General features: G+C 36.7%; 1 protein-coding gene across 11 annotated transcripts in view; it reads right to left on the reverse strand.

Moving 5' to 3' along the window:
• NAALADL2 (N-acetylated alpha-linked acidic dipeptidase like 2) overlaps positions 1–23,044 on the reverse strand; it is a 412,338-nt gene that overhangs the window by 41,542 nt on the left and 347,752 nt on the right. For all 11 annotated transcript variants that reach the window (XM_072933148.1, XM_072933147.1, XM_072933146.1 and 8 more), the window contains one exon: positions 21,011–21,106. In XM_072933148.1, the coding sequence (XP_072789249.1) occupies positions 21,011–21,106 (96 nt within the window). The remainder of the gene's footprint in view (positions 1–21,010; positions 21,107–23,044) is intronic.

Here is a 23,044-nt window from a genome sequence, read left to right on the forward strand (position 1 = left end):
AGGATTTTCACTTTTATTTTCAGAACAACTAAAAAGCCTTCCAGGAACTGTTCTGATCTTTTGGGTACAGGATGATGCTGCAAGATTCTGAACCCTAACCAACAATATATTCATCCAAGCTTCATCCAATAATGGGATATTTTTGGAATGATAAATTGATCAGAATAAATATTTAACACTGGGTTTAAAGAAAGAAAAAATATTAGTTTTCACTTACAGACAAATTTTAGAAAATGACAGATTTTAGAATTCACTCATTAGGCAAAATGACTGAGTAACAAGTAACAAACTACAAGTTTCCTAAAACCATTTAAACTCCATTTGACTCTATCAATACTGACCTCTCAAGACATTTGGCACAGGGAAAGTGGAAATGATGGTAAATCTGGCAGTTTTGAAGCATTGCTGGCTGGGTGCTGCTGAGGGTCACAGGCAGCGGGGCTGTCCCAGGGGAGTCTGGAGGCATCCCAAATGTCTGCCCATTCCCAAATGTTTCAATTTTCCAGTCCAAGAACAGCAGACTCCAGACACAATATTAGATTAGACCACTATATTATGCTGATTTGTTAATCTTTATTTTACCTCCAGTCCTCCAGCAATTCTCTGTCTCTGAGACAGAGGTTAAACTTGACTGAAGACAGAGTTAATTTTCTGCTTACTCTGCTTAAGTAACAACTGACATTTGCAAAAGAGGGGATGTGAAGGGGGGCACCAGTACCATCTAAGCTGAGGGGTTTATTTGTAAAGAATATTACATTAAAAGAGCCCAGTAGCTATTACTGATTATTAATCTTCATTTACAATAATAGCCATATTTAACAAAAAAAAAAAAGAGGAATAGGCTACGCTGCAAGTCATGCAAAAGCCTTTTTAATTGTCAGCCCTGCTAGTCTAAAAAAGCCTTCACCCTATTCATTCAGTTATCATTCTGTAGCTTATAATTAAAGTGCTAATGTATATCAGAATTCTTTGATCTCAAAATAAAGAATTCTTTTACTAAAGAAATTCAGAACACAGTAGTTACAGGAAATTCAAGTTTCCAAGTAAAAATTAAAAGAAACAACCAAAAGTGATGTAGTTAAGGGAAAACTATTTCAATTGAACAAGAGAAGGAAAAAATTTTGTGAGAAGTCATTTTGGATTGTGGAACAGTTCATCAAATAAAGCACCACAAGACTTTTCTCTGTGTAGTTAAGTACAACCTAGGAAGAATGGAAATGACTATATTGTAGCAGCACAAATGGACTAAATGACCTCAAAGTTCTTTAGCTTAATCTAATGAGCAGAGATAATTCATAAATCCTGAAATCTAACTTCAATTAGCATGAGTTATCATAATGGGTCACAGTATCTCATCCATGGTATTTTATTTTCATTCTGAATTCACATTTGAGGGGAAAGAAAGTCTGCAGCATGTCACAAAGTCTGTCTAGACTAATGCAAATAAAAAACCTATGTGTAGCCATCTGCACTGACTACAAGCATTATTCTAAACACTGAAGGTCAGCAGAACTCTCACCACACTCTTGTGTCTTACAGCTCAGTGTGACTGAAACCTGACTTGGGAAAACATAAAAAACAACAACAAAAAAAACCCCAAATATACAGAACTCATTTTGGGTTTCAGTCTGCTGAAAAGAAGTCTCTTGTATTGCTGGGGATGTTAACTGGAGGATGTGTTTCCCTACCCCAGGTTAGCTGGCAGGTACTAAATAAAGCTGAAAGGGATGGAGCCAGCAAGATCCCACACTGCTTATCTGCCAGTGCCACCAGTCCCTCTGAAAATGGATGCTGAGCCTTGAAATAACCTTTCAAAAGCAATTATTGGTTCAAAGACGTGATTGGACACCAGGCAACCATGACTCTTAGTTCTGGTATTGTCAGCCCTTCCTTCACTATCTGCTTCTCAAGAAAAGTGATCTTATTTAACTCACAAGGGTTAAAACAAAAAAAAACAAAAAAAAGTCAGCCAAGCCTAATTACATCCCACTGCCATCAATCTGCATTCCGTTTCCATGAGCTTTGGATTAGGCAGCTCAATACATTTTCTAAACATATTACTGTGGTTGTTTAGCAGTGTAAGGATGTGTTTTGCATTTTTCTCTTCATTACTTTCTTTGAATTAAAACCACTAAGCCTAGCAAGAAAAGCAACAAAACTCAGCGGACTAAATAGACCAAACTGAAAGTGAGAAAGAGCTTATTTCTTAACATTAAAAATCTTCTTCTTAAAACCACATGGCTCAAGATCATCTCAAGTATTGCCTTACATGGACACTAAAAGCAAGATTCTTAGTCTGCCTTTTGAAATACTTTGAAAACTACAATTATTGGGACAGGCAGTAAATTTGAAGTTATTAGTTCCTCATTCTCAAAGTCGCACTTTTTATTACTTACCTAGTCATCCAAGAATGGAAGCTTGAAAGCCCACTTCAGCTAAGGAAATTATGGTAAAATAGTCCAAGAAACACAATTATGGATCATAGGAGACTGCAGGATTTTACAACAGTATATATACTCACCAATGATTTGTTCTGCTTTACAGAAAATACAGAAAAAACATACATCCAAAAATTAGAAGTTTACAGAACTTTGCTAATGAGTTGCTTAGATTAAATTCAAGTAGCTCTTAAATGCTCATGCAAAGAATGAGAAGAATGAACAGTCATATTTTTTTTCTTCTTCTAATTAAGAAAGATTTCAATGGATGAATAAGGACTCAAAATCAGTTTGGAAAAAACATTGGTTAGTTTCTCTCCAAAAAGTTTGTACTGCTTCACATGTTCAAATAAAACTGAGAAGCTGGTAGAAATAGCTAAGTTAATAACAAGAACATGTTTACTAAAGTTTCTATGAAAATTCAGGGAACTGTCCAAGCTGAGAATAGAAATTTCTAAAAAGTACTCTCTTCAACTCTTATAACCTTTGGAAATTCACTGTTTTCTTTGCCTCCTCATGAAAATGACAAGTGCCAGCCTGTAAATCAAATGACAGTATTTCTTTCTGTTTACTTTCCAATTTTTCATGACTGCTTCCATATTTCTCCTATGACTGACACACAAGACCTGTGCTCTGATGGAGAAAAAGCTGAGCTCTAAAGCAGAGCTCTCCTCACCCTGCCAACAGCCTCCAACAGAAAAGCACAGAGTACCTGAAAAAGACTGTGAGCAAGAATACCCCAAATAATAAAATAAATATCCCAAACAAGAAAATAAAATTAAAAAATGCAAAAGCAAGCTTACACCTTAAGCTGTTTACAGAGAAATTAAATTTACACCTGCAGCTATTTACAGGGAAATTCAATTAAAACAATCCTTCACAGTGTAGGGCTTTTCTGGAGGAGGGTTCTCTATGTGTTCTGTCCCTTTGAAGTGGCTGTTTAAAAGTTGAGGTGAGACTATCTGAGGGTCTGGAACACAACCTGCAAATAATGTACTGAAGACACATGGGATTATGCAAGGTATTATACATTTCAATCCTCCAAAAGCAATTTACACACCTTTAACTGATTGCACCTGAATATATAAAAGTAGGAAGAAATAAAGGGGAATAAGAATATAGAAAATGCTCATCAGCAGCTTCTGGAGAGTTCTGCTTACAAGGCACCCTTAGCCCAACTCCTGGCCTGAGAGAGGAGATGTTTTGCAGTGTCACAGAACATTTATAGCTAGTATGAGATGCTGTAGGTAGGCATACAAAAATCCCAGCAGTACAACCAGGCTGTAATACCTGAAGTGCGGCGTAGATTCCACAAACATGAATTTGGAGGTTGAGTCTCCAGCAGAAAGTACAGCAATTTCAGTCTGATTCATGTGTAACAGTGAATTGCCCTTCCTGGTATGTTTAGGACATGTATCCAGCCAGTGATCACTGCCAAGGCTTGTAGACAAATGCTGTACTGCAGTGAGGACTGTGACAGTGTTAATTTGGCCAATTATGTCCTTTCCTTATAAAAGCTCTAAAGCTCCAAGATGTTCCACTAAAATCCACTTTTCTTAAATAAGATAAAAGGCATGGAAATATAAATACCTTTCAATGAGATACTAGAAAGTCATGACAAGTAAAGGGTGTATTTTAAGGCAAAGAAGTAGTTTTTGTTGTTCTTACAGTATTCCCACAAGACCAGCTCTACTTCTATGATCTACATCAGTTAAGTAATTCAAGCAGAAATGTACAAACCTTGAAGGTTTTTAATTAAATGAAACATATTTCAGCAGCATATGCCACAGCTTTTCTGAGTGATACATTAAGGATGTATTCATTCCTGATTCAATGCAAGTTTTTTCTTTCATATATGCTCATAATTATCTTTAATTTAGATGTAAGCCCTAATAGTAACTAAGGCAAAGAAAGCACAAGCAGCAAATAGAATCATTCTGCTTCCAACAGTGACACAATGAACATGACAGAATATGAAGAAAGAGATGACAAGCCTTTAAAAAACGTTTCTTGATGACATCTAAAAAAGAGCAAAAAATCAAAACCCACTCAGCTGCATGCCCACTAGGTTAATTTAATAGTTTCTTACTGTGTAGCAAAATTATCCCTAACTCAGAACTAGGCTAGTGGATAAAGTATCTCTACAGAAGACAAGTGAGAACCCAATTTACTGAAAAGACACAAAATTCTTGCTATAATTTCTGCTTCTTTTTCTCCCCTCCAAATGCTAGAACAGAATAAAAGTACATAGCTGAACTATAAGCAGGGGAAAAAAAGAAAAAATTGAACGCATTGATCAAACCCACGTGTTTCCTTTTTTTGTGCTCCTCACCATGATTCTCATTTCCTTGCTTTGGTTTCTGATCCAAATTAGAATTTATTGGGAAACAACTTTATACACTGTAATATTTTTGAAGGGCTTGCTATTTTAAAAAACTTTGTATTAATTTGCAAGTATCGATCTCTGTTCTTAAAAGTCCACCAGGAAAACCTACCAGCACTTCACTGTGCATAGAAATGGAAGATGAAAAGTAGATCATGAACAACAACATATCACCTGTTTCTGGACAGGGTGAATGCATAGGATATTAAATGGGACACCAATTTATATCTCTTATTTTGGAACTAGAATCCAGGTTTTAAAAATACACCCATGTAGCCATTGTGTTCTGCTACATAATCACAACACAACAATCCAAAGCTTTCAGAATTTCAGTATTTTTTCACAAATGTCAGAATTTGGGTGCTCCTGCCAAGGCAAGAGCCTGTTTTTTTAGGCAAGCAAGAAATTAATTTCTCTTGTGAGGACACGAGAGCTGAGTAAGACCAAAGCCAAGGCCTTCCCATTCCCAGGACACATCTGCCAGCAGAACATTTCTGGCACTGAAGGGCACCAGCCAAGCCCCTTTAACAGCCTCACTCTCCTGCACTGTGGCCTGGAAAAATGGTGACTGTAGAGGCACCAAGAGCAGAAAAATTGCATGTTTCAGAGTTTTGCTTTAATAAAAAAACCAAGCTGAATTTCTTTTGTAGCACTCAGGCAATGAGGGACTGATAATTTTTAGTAACTGTAATAGTAGGATGAGATAAAAGCATTTGCTGTGGGTTCAGACATTGGCTGTACCCAAGCATCTTAAGGTTTATTTTTGTTTGCTTCTGTTTAACTAAGACAAACAAATGGCTCTAGAGTGTTCTGGTCCTTTTCCAGCAAATACAGATCAATTAAATAACGTGCCAGATAACAGGAAACAAAATCTGAAACTGAATTTTCCCATTAGAAATTCATCTTATCTGTTAACTACACACTGTAATTTGGAAAAAAAAAATAACTTCTCTAAGGTAAATTATAATCAAATATGTTACAGAGTTCATCTTGTAACACCCCCTGCCATGGGCAGGGACATCTTTCACTGGCTCAGGATGTTCCAGACCCATCCTACCTGACCTGGGACACTTCCAGGGATCCAGGGGCAGCCACAGCTTCTCTGGGCACCCTGTGCCAGGGCTCCCACCCTCATAGGAAAGAAATTTCTTCCTAATATCCAATCCCAACCTAACCTCTTTCAGCTGACACATTCTTGATTTCTTCTTTGACTGCTGTGACTGTTTTGTGAGGTTTTTTTACTTCTGACACAGTAGAGAAGGATGCTGCAATATTTCTCTTTGGAGTTTCATCCTTTCAAAGCTCTAGACATAAGCAGCAGTGATCCAATTTTCAATGGAAAATCAGCAGAGGAGAAGCCTTTCAAAGAAATATAGCAATATTCTTAGTGGTAAAGAAAATCATGCCAGCATTCCATTGCCTGTTTACATAACAAGACAAAATGGGAAATTTTGAAACGAAATTTTCAGTAATTGATGGGTTTATTTTAAATTGAATCACAAAATTTTTTTTCCACTGAAGGATGTTTTGAAGCAAGTGAAACTCCTAATTGTATTTTTTTTTTATTTAATACTTTAGTAAATCCTACTTTGTATTAGGACTACTTAGTTTTTTTCACATTTAGCTAATTTTTTAGGTGGGTTACATTATTATAGTAGTGCTGTTTGGAACAGCAAATAACTTACTAATTTAGGATAATGCTCATTTTAAAATGAAGTGATATAAATGAAGCATTAGAACACAGAGTTTCTGAGATAGGTTGGTGTAGATAAGCACTTGAAAAAATATCTATAGCATACTTTATCTGGAAAAAAAAATTTGTTATTTAGAACACAATTATAAATAGTTCCTGATTGTCAAATAATTAGTTCTCCCCTCTCTTGTGAGACTTTACTGTGGACAGATTTTCTTCCTGCAAGAGAAAGGGAACACAATGGAAGATTCCCAGCCTCCTGTAGGGAAAGGAAAAAAAAAAGACATGAGACAGAAGAGTTTTGATTAACTCATTTCCTCAATATTCAGCATTCAGTCCACTACATTATTCAAAATATCTATTGAGTTACAAGCAAGATTTTTTATCTCTGTATTTTTTTGAAAACCATGATACAATGTCATTACAGTTTTGGCACTTCAGCAATAAAAAGAAATGTTTCATTCTCTTTGCCTCATTAGGATCTCATATGAGATCCTGTCAGCTGCAAATTTGTTCAGTTTATCTCAAGAAAAAAGGAAGAAAAAAGCTTAACATTTCCCTTAGATATGTCAATCAAAAGCAGTGCACTGGCTGGAACTCCAAGTTCAGAAGAATATTGCTCATGTCAGTCGAGACAGAATCTTTCCATGGACCCATTTTCTTCATCACTATTAGAAAATATGTTATTTATGTATAGGCACAACCCCACCTTGCAATCACTCCAAAAGCAAACTGTGTTGCATGGAGGGTTCAGTCAATGATTTCATCACATATTTCTCATTATCTGCTTTTTTCCTAGCTGAGTACTTCTAGGATCACAGTTTCACAAAAGATAAATAGCATTCAAATTTGAACTGACCAGGGAGACCAGATAGTCAATCTTAAAGCATTTCTTGGCTATGTGAAAATTATTGATTCCAAAATTCTCGTGATTTAACGCAGGATATTCTGCAGGCTGTGTTCATTTAAATTCAAATTTAATCCTTCCTTTCCAATCATGTAGTAAAGACACACTCCTGTTACTCAAGTTCTTTCATGCAGCTCCGTTTTTATTGTATTTGCAACAGTTGCTGAACAGCTCCTCATATCAGATCTTCCGTTCCACCAGACATACCTATCTTAATGTGCCCATATAATTTTATAATAATTTATTCATTATCATGTTGTGATTTTATATTACAACACAGTTATTAGGAATGGCTACTGTTAATACTGGAGGCTGCATGAATTATTAGTTTTTATGCCAAGATACAGAGCACTGCTGTAGCATCTTTCTGTAGCTCTTTCTCCCAGAAGGAAGTTCCCATGAAACAGCTGAAGAGGAATGCAGAAATTCCCAGGAACTTTGCAGCACTGTGCTTTCACCTCATGCCCCGTGACCCCTGACATGGCATGGCAAACTAACTGCATTGCAATTTGCTGCCATTTTAAACAAAATCTAGTGATGAAGCATATCTACAAAATGTTTTTCTCACTAAGAGTTCAACCCTTTTGCTTTGTATAATCTTCTTAGCGGTGATGTTTTGGAAGAGGTGAATTTCCAGAGTCAATTATTAAAAACATGTTTTGTGTGCGGGGTAACCAGATTACAAACCATGAGACTTCACAGAGCTGGTGTAAAACTCACTGTCAAACCCCTCCAGGCTTGTGAGCAGCGTTAAAGAAAAAGCCTAGCAGGAGGCATCCACAGAGAACAGAGAGGAATTGCTTCAGTTGGGAAGGGCTGTCGCTGTCAAGGCAGGATGGGAATGAGAAGACTGACTCAGAAGGCTGCTGAGAGTAAAACTCTGATTTATTCAAAATACACTGCTCTTTTATACAGAGCTCTGTGAGGACCAGCTCCATTGGTCCTGAAATGAAAACAACCCACAGCATTGATGCAAAGTGCTTGACGCACAGTGATAGAACTTAACTATAAAAAATGTGAATAAAAAGAGAGATAAAGAATTATTTACATTCTTTTCCAACTCTTTCCCGGGCTTCTGCCTGGCTAGAAACTCTCAGTTTCTCTCTTTGACTGAATCTGAGACCCACAAAGGACCTGCAAGGATCATTCTGTGTGACTGCCTGGCCAACCCAAGGCTGACCAGGCTGCAGAATCCTGTGGAGGGCATTTTACAGGAGGCATTTAAACACTGACAGGCTTGGGGGAGCAAGCACCCCTCTAGGCAGCCTGTTCCAATGTCTGAGCACCCTCCTGGAAAAGAAACGCTTTCTAACATCCAGTCTAACCTGCCCTGAACAGCTCAGCCCATTCCCACAGGTCCTGTCACTGGAGCCTGCCCTTCAGCCTCCTTTTCTCCCAGCAAGACAACCCCAAAGCTCTCAGCTGCTCCTCACAGGACCTGTGCTCCAGCCCTTCCACCAGCTTTGTCCTCCTGGTGACAGTCCTTGTCTTGAATCCCCAGAATGGGAAAGCAAAAACCTTTAAATGGCTCTCTAGAGCAATCTCTTTCTATAGCCAGATTATCAGGTGCAAAGAAATTATCTGGTAGTGCCATTCTAACCAAAACCATGCACCCTTGAACACACAGCATTCCATTAAAAAAAAAAAAAAAAAATTGTCTTTCATTTATTAATGCAATTTCCCCAGTTAGTTAAACTGTGATTATTTAACTACAGCCTGTGGCAAGTCACACAGTTTGCAAAAATTAAAAAGCACACAATAAAAAGACTAGAGTCTGAGTAACTAAACAGCAAACCTTGCTACAAGTCGAGCTTGACTAGATTTGTGTTTGATTTAACTCTGAAAAGGAGCTTTCTTAAACATACAGCACAGGAAATAATTTTTCTTTAGGTACAGAGCAACACTAAAGCTGCATTATGAAACCAGTGTATTAGTGGTAAATAAAAACAGTGGTTGTCTAATAAAACTGGGAGATGCAAATCTGCTTTCAAAGAGTTCAGTTTTCAGTAACTCTCCATAAAGGTTGCCAGAACTAAAACAGAAAAGCATTTTTAGGAATTTCCTTAAAGCATATACTTCCCTAAATGCCAAGTAATGCATATCCCTTAGGTTTTCAGCAAATATTGTCCAAATGGATTTACTAATCTGAAAGCCTATTTACAAACTCCACAACAGATTTATACAAACCATAACATGTATGTTATGGTAACCTAAACAAAGTTTTGATTAGTTTTTGATTTTTCCTGTGGACTTTGCCAGTACAATCAATAGATTTATTTCTAAATCATAGTTTTGGGACTCAGACATTAGCATCAGAATTTACAATTACGCACACAGCCCTTACACATTAACTCTTAATCATGTTCTATAAATTCCAATCAGAATTTCTACAGTGAGTTATTGAAGTCCAGACATAATAATGAATTTCATAAAAGGCTTTGTAATCTGTTTCTTATGTTCTCCTTCAAAGTTCAAAATAAATCATACTCCATCCACAAAGCACCTCAGTTGCTGGGGATTTTTTTTTTTTTTAAACAGCAATTTGTCATTATATGGCATGTTTAGCCATGATTCTTCTACAATTCTATCGGAATAACATCAACAACAGATGTAGGAAGGACTATTTAAATTTAAGGCATGCATTTTAAGCAGATCTAGGAATCAACTCACCATAGAAATGGCATGCAAAGAACAAATCCTCCTCAGGCCAATTTTTAACACCCTTTCAGTTCAGATTTCAAAGCCAACCAAGAATTCTGCAGTGGCTGGAATAAGCCCTGTGAAAGGCTCCACACGCACTTCTCACTGTCATCCTCCCACAGGCACCAAAGCTCGTGTGGCAAGTCACATCTGAGAGCTGAAAAGAAAACAAAGCCTCCAGCAAAACCAACAGCAAACCCCAATGGTTCCTCTTCAGTCAGATCAAACCTGACCCTGCTCACGCCGTGGCAGCGCCCAGATTGGCTCAGGGGAGCTGGGGAGCCACAGAAGCAGCAACATCCAACTGCTGGAGACCTCTGGTAATCTTAATTATTACATAAGCTTCAAAGCCTTTGGAAAAATCCAGTTCCAACAGCAGGTGTTAAAACTTGGCACTCAGCTCAGGATTTGATGGGGTACGGGTGACAGGAAGGGAAGAGGTAGGGAATCAGGAGTGATGTAGCAACGACAGGTGGAAGAAAGAAGTTCTTGTTATTTTAAGAATTGTTTACTCTTCCTGAGACACTTCTAAAAAGCAGGGAAAAAAGTTGAACTGACAACTTAAATTCCAAATATGTTCCTTCATGGTAAGATCAATAAATTATATTAAAAACAAGATATGTAACAGTGAAAGTTGCTACATTTTCTTTCAGTACTTATAGAAATTGTTTTACATGAATACTATTTAGATAATTCCTTACATTACATACAGGCTTTCTATTTAAAACTCATTTGTCAAGTTATCTCATGACAGAGCAGTACCCAAAAATGAAAGGACATAATATTCTGAGTCCCAAGCTCTGCCCATACAAGGGAATGTTCTTCTTATTTGAAGTGAAAATAAAGACAAGAAAAAGGAACTTTTTCTCCATGTTGATTCAATCAATTTTGCTTTTTAATGACACTTAAAACTTCTATAGCAGAGCACTTATTCCACTGAGTCCAATCAAGTTTTTCAGCTGCATAAATCTAAGCATTTAGCCTTTTGTCTGCAGAGTGCTCCTCTGCATCCTTTTAAGCCTTGGGACTGGATTCCTGTCTCAAGCACGGCCCAGTGCTGGGGGATCACCAACAGCATCCAGAATGGTTTATAACTGAATTCCCAACAGCTCTGGCATTCACAAAGCCAAAACTACACATTTTATTCTGAAATACAAAGAGCTGGATCTGCAGCTGCTGTCTCTCAGTTTGTACCTGAAAATCCAGGAGTGCATCTGCACTTACAGGCTCCAACACCTCATGAGAAGCTAAAAGACTGACAAATAATTTCTCTATGAACCCTTCATCTCAACCACTGGCTGCTGTACTGGGTGAAGGCAGAGTGAACTTCACTGAAGCAGCCAGAACCAGAACTATAATCGAATTATTAGGCTCATCTGTTTTTGTCAGGTGCATTTATCTAACAGAGGGCACTAATCAGTATTACAAAGTGAAATCTGAATGATAAGAAATGCTGGAGTCTTGTCAGATGCCACAAAGTTATTAAAAATAGATTCCTCAAAATGGTATCTCAAGTAAACACCTTAAAGAGGAAATGAAAAAAAAAAATTAAAAATTATGCTATCTTCAGCTTTGTGTTTTAAAGCTGTTAGCAAAAAAAAATATCAATACACCCCTTATAATCATGATATGTTGCAAAAATAAGCTAACTGAAAAGAAGGCAACAATTTTTTGTTGCCTTGGATGTTTTGCAAAGCTATGATTAAAAGTCTGACAGTTTAGCAGAGCCTACAACTGTCAGTACTCTCTTAATTAATTAAAAAAAAACAAACTTGTGTTACATTCAACATGTCTTTTAAAAATATAGCAAATATCATTGAGTAGATAACCTTTAGTAATATCTTTTTCCAAGTATTTCAATTTCATGAACTCTGTGTGTATACACATCTCAAATAAGCCAGTAGAAGAATAACTTTGCCAATTAACTACTTGGAATAAATTAAAAAAAAAAAAAAAACTCACGTGGAAATGTGTTGCTATTTATTTGGCCATTTAGGAATTAGAACTGTTTTATCACAAGCAAAAATATGTTATCCATTCAGAGTTTAATTTTTTTAAGAAGTTAGCACCCAAGTGTGGATGGATCACATCTGATGGTAGCAACATGGAGATTATTCTACTGCTTATCTGTGATAATTTAGAACAGATTAAGTAGAACTTTGGCACTGTCTCAGAATATTATGCAATATCCATGTACACCTATTAGTGATATAGCTCAGCAGCAAAATAAATGGAATATTCTTTCATCTAAGGAAAAGACAAGCACTCTCTGAGATTGAAGAATTATCACATAAAAGGAAAAAACTACTTTTTTTATGAATGACGTCTCAAAGTAAGCACCGATCAGGACATACAGTTTTATTGATAACCTGATTTTGAAGTAATTTCTCTCTATTTCCACAGTCATATCACTTTTAGATGAGGAAAAGGCTGCAGCATACTAGAATATACAATTCCATTACCCAGAACAACTTCTATCCTTCTTCCCTTATAACTTTCTGAAATGTTGTTTTTCATTTATTGGCTACTGGATTCTTGTATTAAATACTTTAGGTTGAAATGCAGCACTTTGTAATATTAGTTTAAATTTTGAACTAAAATTATTTCAATAGACGATACAGATGCTGTATCTTTTAAAATCAATATTATATGTGCATGGCTGGAATTAGGCTGCAATTTATGAAACTCCTAGCCATTAGTTTTACAATAAGGTATTAAAATAAAAAATAGCTTCATAGCCAGCATATGATCTCTGCTTATGGAACAGAAATACCATTTCCACTGCAGGAAGGTATATCTTTTATACTGCTTTGGTTTTATGGTTCGTTTGCTACAGACAAAACCCAGACCCTGGCCCAGAAGGAACTGCTGGTGGGTGGGGTGATCAGTCCTGTTGGTTAATTAAATCTCATTAATGTTAACACACAGGCTTGAATCTGTTCTGTTTGACTTAAATGGAAAATGGGATTGTACCTGAGCACGTGAGTCCTGAAGGCCAAAGTGACCCTGGTCAGGAGGAACCTGAGTTTATTTATTGCCTGTGCCTCTCCTCATTATCCAGGTGGGAATCTCTTCTCTGCTGGGACTTTGGAAGCCTCAAGGCCTTCAGCAGGAATGGGCTCAAGAACGTGGGTGTTGCTTTTCTACATTCCATGCTGAAATTCTTTCAGTGCTGTTAACACCTGTTGTCTGGGGCAGAGAATGAAGCGCTTTTCCAGCAAACAGGAATCTGGTTCCAGGCTCACAAAGGTGAAACAGGGAGACAAGACTATTCCCTGCTGCTCAGCACAGCCTTTCTCTTCCAAGGGTGTTGAACAGATTGAAAACCAAACCCTGACATTATTGCAGGATGATCTCTCCTGGTCTCTACTGAAATAAGAAAACACCATCCCAACTCCTTCTCATACAGGGTCTTCAGCCCACAGCTCTCTGGAAGACACTGCTAATTTTGTAATTCTAATTTAAGGCTCATCATCTGTTCTGAAACAAACATTCATTGGTGTAATGATGGCAGCTTTAATACTTGAGTGTCTCAGCAAACTGGCAATATTCTCTTTCTGACTAGACTCATAACAAAAACAGCTCTACAAACAACATGTTCTTACTGGGATTTTGTAATACCTTCATTTACGTTGTTTTTTGACTCATCATAAATTTTTTAAGTGTACACTAATTTTGTCTCACAACTTCTATACTTGACAAAATTTCTTCATGCTTTCCAGTTGTATTTGAAACTACAGTCTTCATGCTAATTTTGCAATCCTTCATTTCAGGAGATCTATTTAAAAACATTTAATTGTGCTTTTCAGTTATACTGAGTTGAACTGCCTGCACATCGACATATTAGGAGACAGGATAGGAGAAAATAAAGGACAAGGGCAGAGTACAATTTCATGCACAGGATTATGTTACAAAAACATCTTGAAGATTTTTATCACTGAGAATGCCTCAGGTTTGTCATACACAGCCAGTTAAAAAACATTCAGAAGGAGAATTTCAAGTAAAGATTATCTGCCACTGGGATCAGATTTTCACAGCACATCTGCAATAAAGGCATCAAAGAGCAGGGATTTGAAACAAGCCCAGCTCTTAGTGCCACACAATGTAAAATGCAAGTATAGAATTCCATGGTGCTGCACATTGAAATCTGAAGTTTCAGCTGTTTCTTTTGGCTCTTGACCAGGATTTAAGGGCTAAACTTAAATAAGGGCAGACATTGGTTTGTGCTTAATTTATACTCTTAGTTTTCTTCAGGCATCCCATCCCTCAGCTCAGAACATAATATGTTGGTTCTTAGGAGCTTTTTTTCCAGAACACACAGCTCTTATGCATTATCTAGATGTTTAATTTTGGTCTTATCCTCCCTCCTCTGGATGGCTCCAATCCCAAGTAATGCTCAGCACCAAGAACTTGGGTGCAGAAAAGTTCAGCCATCACTTTGATACCAAAATAGGTGTCCACATTTAAAGATAAGATTAAAACCACTATGGATGGGGCTAAGTCTCCTAAGGAAATTTGTCACTTTAAAATTCTTTGAGACAAGAAGTCTTGAAAATTTGGTTTTGAATTCAGGACTGAGCTCATGAAGCAAACTTCAGTGTCTGTAAACTTCAGCATCTGCAATGTGATTGTAGCTATGTAACAGAACAATATAAAGAAAAATATGTCTAGAATACACTGTACAACTGTACACAAAGGAAGTTATAACTATGGTCCAATAACTAAAACAAACAAAGAAACATCCACTTTGGCAGCTGTATTTCTCCAGGTCTTTCTGCAAGTTGTTTGCAAAACCAGCTAATGAACTCTTAGTATGAAGCAGCTATTTCCATCCCTTGTCACTTGAGCATAAACTAAAGTTCCACTGGCTTTACCTCATATTCACTCAAATGGAAATTGGAATATGCTAAATTTAAAAAAAAAATGAAAAAAAGTAGTTGCTACATTATTGTTAGTAGAAACTTCATGTTTTAAGAGGCATGCACTGGGGAAAGAACTGTCTGATTTGACATCTTTGTCAAAAGATCTGTAGACAGAAAAGAACTCCTACAGAGAGCTGCTACAACAGACAAGGTACTTTTAGAGTACCCAAAGGAACTATTCCTCTAGAACGCTGGCATCTTCTTTAAAGAAAAATTCATCTTCCTTGTAAAGCCACCAATTCAATAGATGTGTGCCAATAACAAATGCCCTACGGTAGTACTGGTGCTAAAGAATGGATTAATAAAATTAGAGTCTGATAAATTTGGTAACTAAGTGTGTGAAGAACAGGGTAGTGGGAAACAGGGGAATATTCAAATAGCCTCAGGCATATTCCTACCCATTAGAGGAGCAAGCTTCAGATTGGTTTTTTTAGGTTTGTTCAGATTTAAAGTTGTTGGATTTCAGTAGTTGAATACAAATCAAATTATTACATGATTCTAGAAATATATGTGTTGACTTTCCTTAAAAAATGCATGTACTTGTCCAATTGTTTGACATCCCTCACAGCAACTTATATTTTTGAAATAAAAGCAGAGCATGTACAATAGATTTTTCTCATTACACAGTAAAAAGCCACTATTGGGCAAACTGAAAACAATCATTTGACTTGTGCAATAAATATACAGTGGCTTCTTTGTACAGTCATGATCATCAACCAGCACAAAACCTCCCCAGAAAAATAAGACACCTGTCACAGACATCTTTGCTGAGAGCCTGTCACCAATGCAGATAGAGCTGCAGTCAGATCTAAACCAAAACAAGGCATGGCTAAGGAAGGAATTGCTGTGGGAAATGTAACTTCTTTCCAAGGCAGGTAAGTCCCACTAACACAGGCACTCACGTGGCCTCAGCACAGAGAAGAAAAAATGTTCAGTTGGTCACAGCCAGTAGCTGAAATTTCAGCAAATCCCAAATATCTGTGTATTGCACCTTCAGAAATCTAGCTCCAGCTTTGAAATGTTCCAGTCTTTGTCTACAGTGTCAAACAAATCAAATTTTACAAGTTCATTCTGTATTCAGGTGAGGAAATGAAGTAGTTACTCAGTTATTGTAAGTACCACTTTTGACTCACGGTATTTAATTTTCTCATATCTACAGTAGGGATTAAACAACGTTTCCTCTCACTCCTACCTATCTTCTTTTGCTTATTCAGATTGCTGTAATTTGCAGTAAAAAGGGTGTTCCATGAGATGTACAAACAACATCAATCTTGGCTTTCTATCCTAAGATTTAGGATGATACATTATGTATCAGCTGATGTGCTTATCCTGTGGTTTGATTGGATTGCTTCCTTCACTTAAATTCCAGCTCTAGTTTGAAAAATGATGGAATGATTTTTTTTCCTTTTACTGACAGTTAGCAGACAAATCTTAAGAGTAGCCAGGTACAATTTAGGCCTAAAAGAGGACTTCAGCAACTAATGGTTTCAAAGAGCAACCTGGTTAAGAAACATTTTGACAGAAGCCAATGGTAACTTTTTAAAAGAACATACAGTCTTACTGCAATATCAAAAATATTTAAGGAATGTAGAAATAATTTTATGTTTTCATTCAGAGAACTGAACAGGTAAGAATGTTCACACACAATCCACGGGGATGTTTTCTACGCATGCCATGCTACTAATGGCTGCTATATTTTTTGTTGATTTTTATCTTATTCATTGAAACCACAGCTCCTGGTTGTTCTGATTATTTTCATAGTTGTCAAGAGTTCTCTAAGCTGAAAGCATTACATTGAAATTACTCAAAAAAAGAAGAAAAAAAAAGAAAAAAAAAAAAAAAAGCCCAGAAACAATCTTGTGATAGCAGAGCCTTGACATCTTCCCACAACCTCATGAATATATGTTACAGGAGCAAATGTAATTAGTTCTGTCCTATAATAATTCTTCCATTTTGAAGGAAGCATATTAACATATCAGCAGAAAAGATATGGAAAATTTCAGAGGGTAGGGGAATAGAGATTTTTTTTATTACCTGACTTCACCAAGTGGAGCTGTGTTGGATGGTACAGCTAGTTCATCAAATTTTTACCAGGGGTTCTGCAATTTCAGCTTATTTTTATTACCTAGTCTTTATCAATCAGAGTTCAAGTATAAAGTGCAAGAGTCCTTGAGGCTACTTGCTTTTAGGAACAAAGAACTACTGAAAAATTCCAAGCATATCTCCCCTAACTAGGCTGGAGCAGATAGAGAATATGCTGTCTGGCCAAACACAGTATGATTGTCTGTCAGAAAACCTCATGTATTTAGCAGCAAAATCACTTCTCTCACATCTAATGCTGAGAAAATCCCCAGACAGCTTTTTTTTTTTTTTCCCTTTTGAATGTTGTTACTTTCCTATTCACCACAATTAATAGAATTAATTACTAGCTACAATTACAAAGTTACTGTGCCAGGTTCTATCACCAGATTTGCTGTTGCTTTTGTTGCTGCTGACAATAGCCACAGAATAAACCAGACATTGGTAGAAGGGAGTTTCCAGCAGGTTTGTATTTACCCTCTGCCTGAACTGGATTATATGTTCTTTCATGTAATATTATATAACATATTATATGTTCTTTCATACGGCATGAAGGCTAAAGGTAAAAAAAGAGTCTCACTTGTGTGCTTAAGAAAATATGTGCTAAATCAAACCATTCCTGTGAAATATGGGTGCCTGTGCTGCTTTGCAGGAAAACACAAAGTTTGGCTTTGTTTGTATTCACAGTGTCACCACAGACAACAGAGTTGTGCTTTGAACATCTCAAATACCATCAAATCATAAATACCAGTAAGATTTTCAGAGCCAGTATATAAGGTGTTGGTCAGGAAAAAAGAGCAAATTATTTAACTTAGGGAGTGACTAGAGCAGCTGGCACATTACACTTCACCTATGCTGCTCCATCACCTTGGGGCAATGAGAAGTCTAAAGAAAAACATGAATTGCTGACATCTGTGAGAAGACAAAGAGAAAAATGAAGAGATGCCCCAAGTCATAGTGCAATTTCTCAGCCCAAAAACCATGTTCTCCCGTGTGACAGAGCACAAAAATTGTACCCCAGACATTTCTGGTAGATTCACAAGAAGATCAAACTCCACATCTAAAAATTCAGTATCAACAGCAGACTGTGAAATATGGATATTGATCAGGCCCCCACCTCGGCCCTCACTTCACACACTGAGATCTGTTCTTCTTCTTTGTTAACCCCATCCCACATCTCTGTCACCTACCCCAGTCCATATTCCTGCTTGTTGACTGGGGGCTTGAATAATTTGTTTTGAAAGAACAAAATCATAACATAATTTACCTCCAAGGAGATGTGAGAGCTCTGCTGGTCTGTGCAGAACTTGTGCTTTTGATGAAGGGACTGAGAGATGATGGGAAAGTCTGGCACACGTGACTAAGAGAGGAATTTTTAAAATTACACTGAACAGAGTACATTACTGAAGAAAGCTAACTGGAGAAATTACCTGTGAAAATGGACACTCCAAAGTGCCACATTTTTGTGATGGAAATCAAAGCAAATCAAATCCAGACAGCACTCCACACAGTGACATGGGGGTAGGTTGCCATGTATCTGCCTGGGCCTTGCAAGGACAAAGGGTTTTCTGAGATATGAGATATTTTCAGGTGCATCAGACTTCTGTTTGCTCAATGAGATGAGTTCTGCACACACCAAACAAACCCTTTAACACTTTAGGTGCTGTAATTCTGGCTGGAGTAATATTGTGTCTCTGCTGCTCTAACAATTCTGCCAAATCCTCTATCTCCACACGGAGGCAATTTCTAAATGAAAGCAGAAAATACCTCAGTGGAATTCACAGATGTAGAGATGCTCAGTGCAGAGGCTGTTGGCATGCCCAGGCACAACCTTTTCAAGAATGATCTGATTCCCAAAAGGGCACAATACAGTAGGAATAACACAGGGATATGCATGTACTCTGTTGAAATACCTACACCAGGAATAATACACTGTTAGAAATGCCTCTGGTAAAACTCTGTCACACAGACATTCTGTTCACAGTACTATTCTACTAATTCAAAATCAGTAAAATCCCAAAAGTCTTTGGGATTTTAAGAGTTTGAGACTTTCATGTTAATTTAGAGATGTTGCATTATTTTGGCATGCAAAAAATAAACAAAAACTCAAACAAACAAACACCAAACACCCCCAAAACAAACAAACACCAAAAAACCAAGCTCATTTGCAGACATCATGCAGGAAGATTAAAATATCAAGCAGAGGTAGCATGCACTAAACTACAGATTTTCATTTTTAGAAAGATTACAGAGAAAGAAACTTCCAAAGTTATGGATGGATGTCACTGCATTGCTAATTTGAAAGAGTGTTTCCTATATTAGAAAATTAATGGGACTAAACATGGATAAATGGGAATATATATCCCTTCCATGCTTCAAAGGAACAGAACAGAATAATCCTGTTAGAAAATGCCACCAGTCAACATTCTTGTGCTGCACCTTATCTGTGGTCAAAATGTGAATTTCATTTACCAACAGTCCAGCAGTCTCTTCATTACATTTACATACTTTTCATTCCATTTGCTTCAGGAAGAGAACCTCCCTGTCATCTCCTTGGAAGTGTTTAAATTTTTAAAAAATTGAAATATCTCAGTGTGTTACATAAAACCCCCTTATTTCCTGTAGAAATGGAAACACTCCTCCCTCTTGCTGTTTTGTTTAATGTTTAGAAGTTAATTGCATTAGAGAAGTTCTACTTTATGCGATGCCATAATTGGAGTGTAGAATAATCAGGTTCACTAATAATTTTCTCAAGAGTTATCTGTCAGCACCCATAACTCATCATAAAATCAATTATGTCAGGGGTCTGCCATTCCAACTTTCAGTCTTATGGGGATGCTCTGGTGAGCAGACAGTGGATATAAAAGTATTTTCAAACTGGTTAATCACTGAATCGACTGGTTATCATGAAATGCTGTGCTGAGTAACACTGATGAAATTTAAAAATAGCACATACTTTTCTGAGTGTGCATTTGATAAAAAGGGAGTTTTATCTGACTCCTGGTCAGGTGGGAAAATCCCTTTTCAGCCATACAGGCACACACTCCTCAGTTTTAATACTTGATATTATATACATTATTATATTGAAATTACAAGGCCTGCAAATCTAATTTAAAATACCACCAAGTTTAGTACTGGATCACTCTACTGAATGTTTCAGTTCTTTACCACTGGGAAGCTTAGAGATTTCTCTTTCTTTGAATGCTTTAGATCAGCATGGTTCTCACAGCAATCCACCCTAAATCCACCTTTTCAGTGCCAAGATCTTAACATGAATTGTTCTGAGAACTGTTCTGACAAATTAGATCTTCTAAGCACTCAGATTACCGATTCATCTGTTTAATAGCTGCATATCTCTAGTTCATTTTTTCTGCTACATTCAGAAATCTCCTTTTCAGTGCCCATGAAATTAGGGTACCCACTAACATCAGAGAGCACAAGGCACAGATTATTAGTATTTACACCAATCTCCATGTAAAAATTACACTGAAATTTTTATACTGACATTTAGTATCAACCCATATACATGGGAAAAACCTAAGAAACACTAAAATCCTATTTCTCTAATGGAGATGAAGGGCCTCAAATAAACACAAGCTTTTCCACCAGCCTGAGTGGCCATACAAGCAAAGCAGATTGTGAGTGATATGCAGTGAAAAATAAGAATAAAAAGTTACAGTTTCAAATGAAGCATTTGCACATGAAACTGCTTTCATCACACAAGCTGACCAATGTAAAGAATATTCCCAACGTGGATCCCAGTGAAGAGAAATCCACAATTTTAAACTATATTCAAGGGATTCACAGGGAAATAAATAGATTATATTTCAAAATTATTAGCAAATTCAAGAGGAAAGTATGTATAAATGTGATCTCCACTTCTCTTACCTTTGCAATGGTCTCGTGCAGGCTGAAGGAGGGATCCAGCTCTTCAGTTTTTGTTGCATGTACAGGAAAAAGTGCTTCAGAAAGAAAGCTGGAATTCTGTGAGAAAGAAGTAAGGGGCTTTTTAGGATTCCACACTGATTTCCTCCTTCAACTGGTTATTGAATTTTGTTGAAAAACCCTCCAAATATTTCTTAAATTTTGATGATTATGACACTTGTTTCACTGATCTCATTAACTGATTCCAAGCCCCCAAAGAAAGCAAAAACCCTCTAAGTGTCATGATTTTATTTCTGGAATGGCAGTTATCTCTGTAATGATGCTTCTCAAAACAGCTAAAAATTTTGCCTACCAGAAAAAAAAAAAAAAAATCCACACAACTTTGTTCGAGCTAAGCAGCAATCAGACATTTTATTAACTATGTTATGATTTAAGTCTTCAGGAGAAATGCAACAACAATAATCAAGGAATCCTCTTTTATCTTCTGCAACCATCCTACTTCTCTATCCAGTTATATCATCTACATAATAAGGGATTTTTGTCAATTCCCTAAAATTATATACTTCATGTTCACCATTATTTTAACAACAGACAATCTAATATATTGTTTGTACAGAATGTTCATCTCTTCTTGTACTGTAAAAAAAAGCAAGACATTATTTGCAAATTTGTTGTCACAAGGAAACAAGAAACCAATACCAAAAAGTGGACTGGAATAAAAAAAGGCAAAACAATATTAAACAGACCTCTAAGCCTCAAAGGTGCCCAGATGCCTAAACAGGAACTACATGACATTGCTGGTAGATTTGCTTGCTAAATTTTTCTATAAATTAATGCCTTCATGATCAATATTCTATCAGTATTTCCATGAATTTCTAGGACATTATTTCTGGTAGCAAACCCCCATCACTTTTTAAAAAATATATATAATTAGCACCACATCATATAAATTTTTGTGTTCAGTGATGCATCTGTGTGTTGCATAACTTGTCACAGAAACATCACAAAAATAAATGAAGTAATTTTTTCTTTCAGAATTTTTTTTTTTTTTTTAGATCTCAGGGAGAAGATGCACAAAGTCATTTATTACAAAGATAAAACACATACTTCAGCATTAACTCATAACTATTCATCTTTGTTTCAGGTTTGCACAGCAGTTTACAGAGCTGTGCCATTTGACTGGGGGGCTGCTGAGGAACACCCTCATTCTGCTGTGGTGTTGCTAATGCTGTTCATCAGTCACATAAATGCAATCAATAACTTAAAGAGAGTTGCATTATTTATATTCACTCTTGAGTATCTCACTGAGAGTCAGGGAAGGGAGTGACTACCAACTTAGATTTGCTACACAAGGTCGGATCATTGCTCCATCCAGACAAATGTCTTTGGAATAGAAAGTTTGGTGGACACCGTGTTCTGTTAATTTTTCTTTAAGTTCATGGTTGGTCAAAGGAATTAAGAAGACTTTCTCTTCTGATATGGAGTTATGCTTCTATCAAACAAACTCTACAATCTACAAAGGATTACCCCAATAATCCTTAATTTCTCAATGAATGTATTTGGTATCTCTAAGAACTCTTTAGAAGAGAAATGAACAAGTGTAACACGTATCTGGAAGTGAGTTTCCTTTGTCTCCTGTTCCTTTTGGAATGATCAGTTAACCTGGTCTTTTCAATACTCATTTAATGAAGCAGTCTGTGAAATTAGAATGACATTGATGTTCTACTTTTCAAATAATGGGTCACTTCTGATTAAACTTCGATTGAACATTCAACTTTCAATCTTAAAACAAATTGCCTCCTTTTCTTTTTAATTTGAACCCAATTTCCTGCTGCCCTCGGGTCTTGTGACAGTAATTAATTGATTTATGTATCAATTAAATGGAGATCGAAAATGCAAGCTAAAATCTCTTAAAACCCCAAATCTGGCTTACTCTTGCTTATTTATGATGGACACTTGCACTAAATTTCACTTCTGATTTTCTACACTCATTTTTCTAACTTAACTTATCCTTCCTTAACTAATTAAGTGAACAAA

This window comes from Taeniopygia guttata, chromosome 9, assembly GCF_048771995.1.
Source record: "Taeniopygia guttata chromosome 9, bTaeGut7.mat, whole genome shotgun sequence".
Classification (NCBI taxonomy): domain Eukaryota; kingdom Metazoa; phylum Chordata; class Aves; order Passeriformes; family Estrildidae; genus Taeniopygia; species Taeniopygia guttata.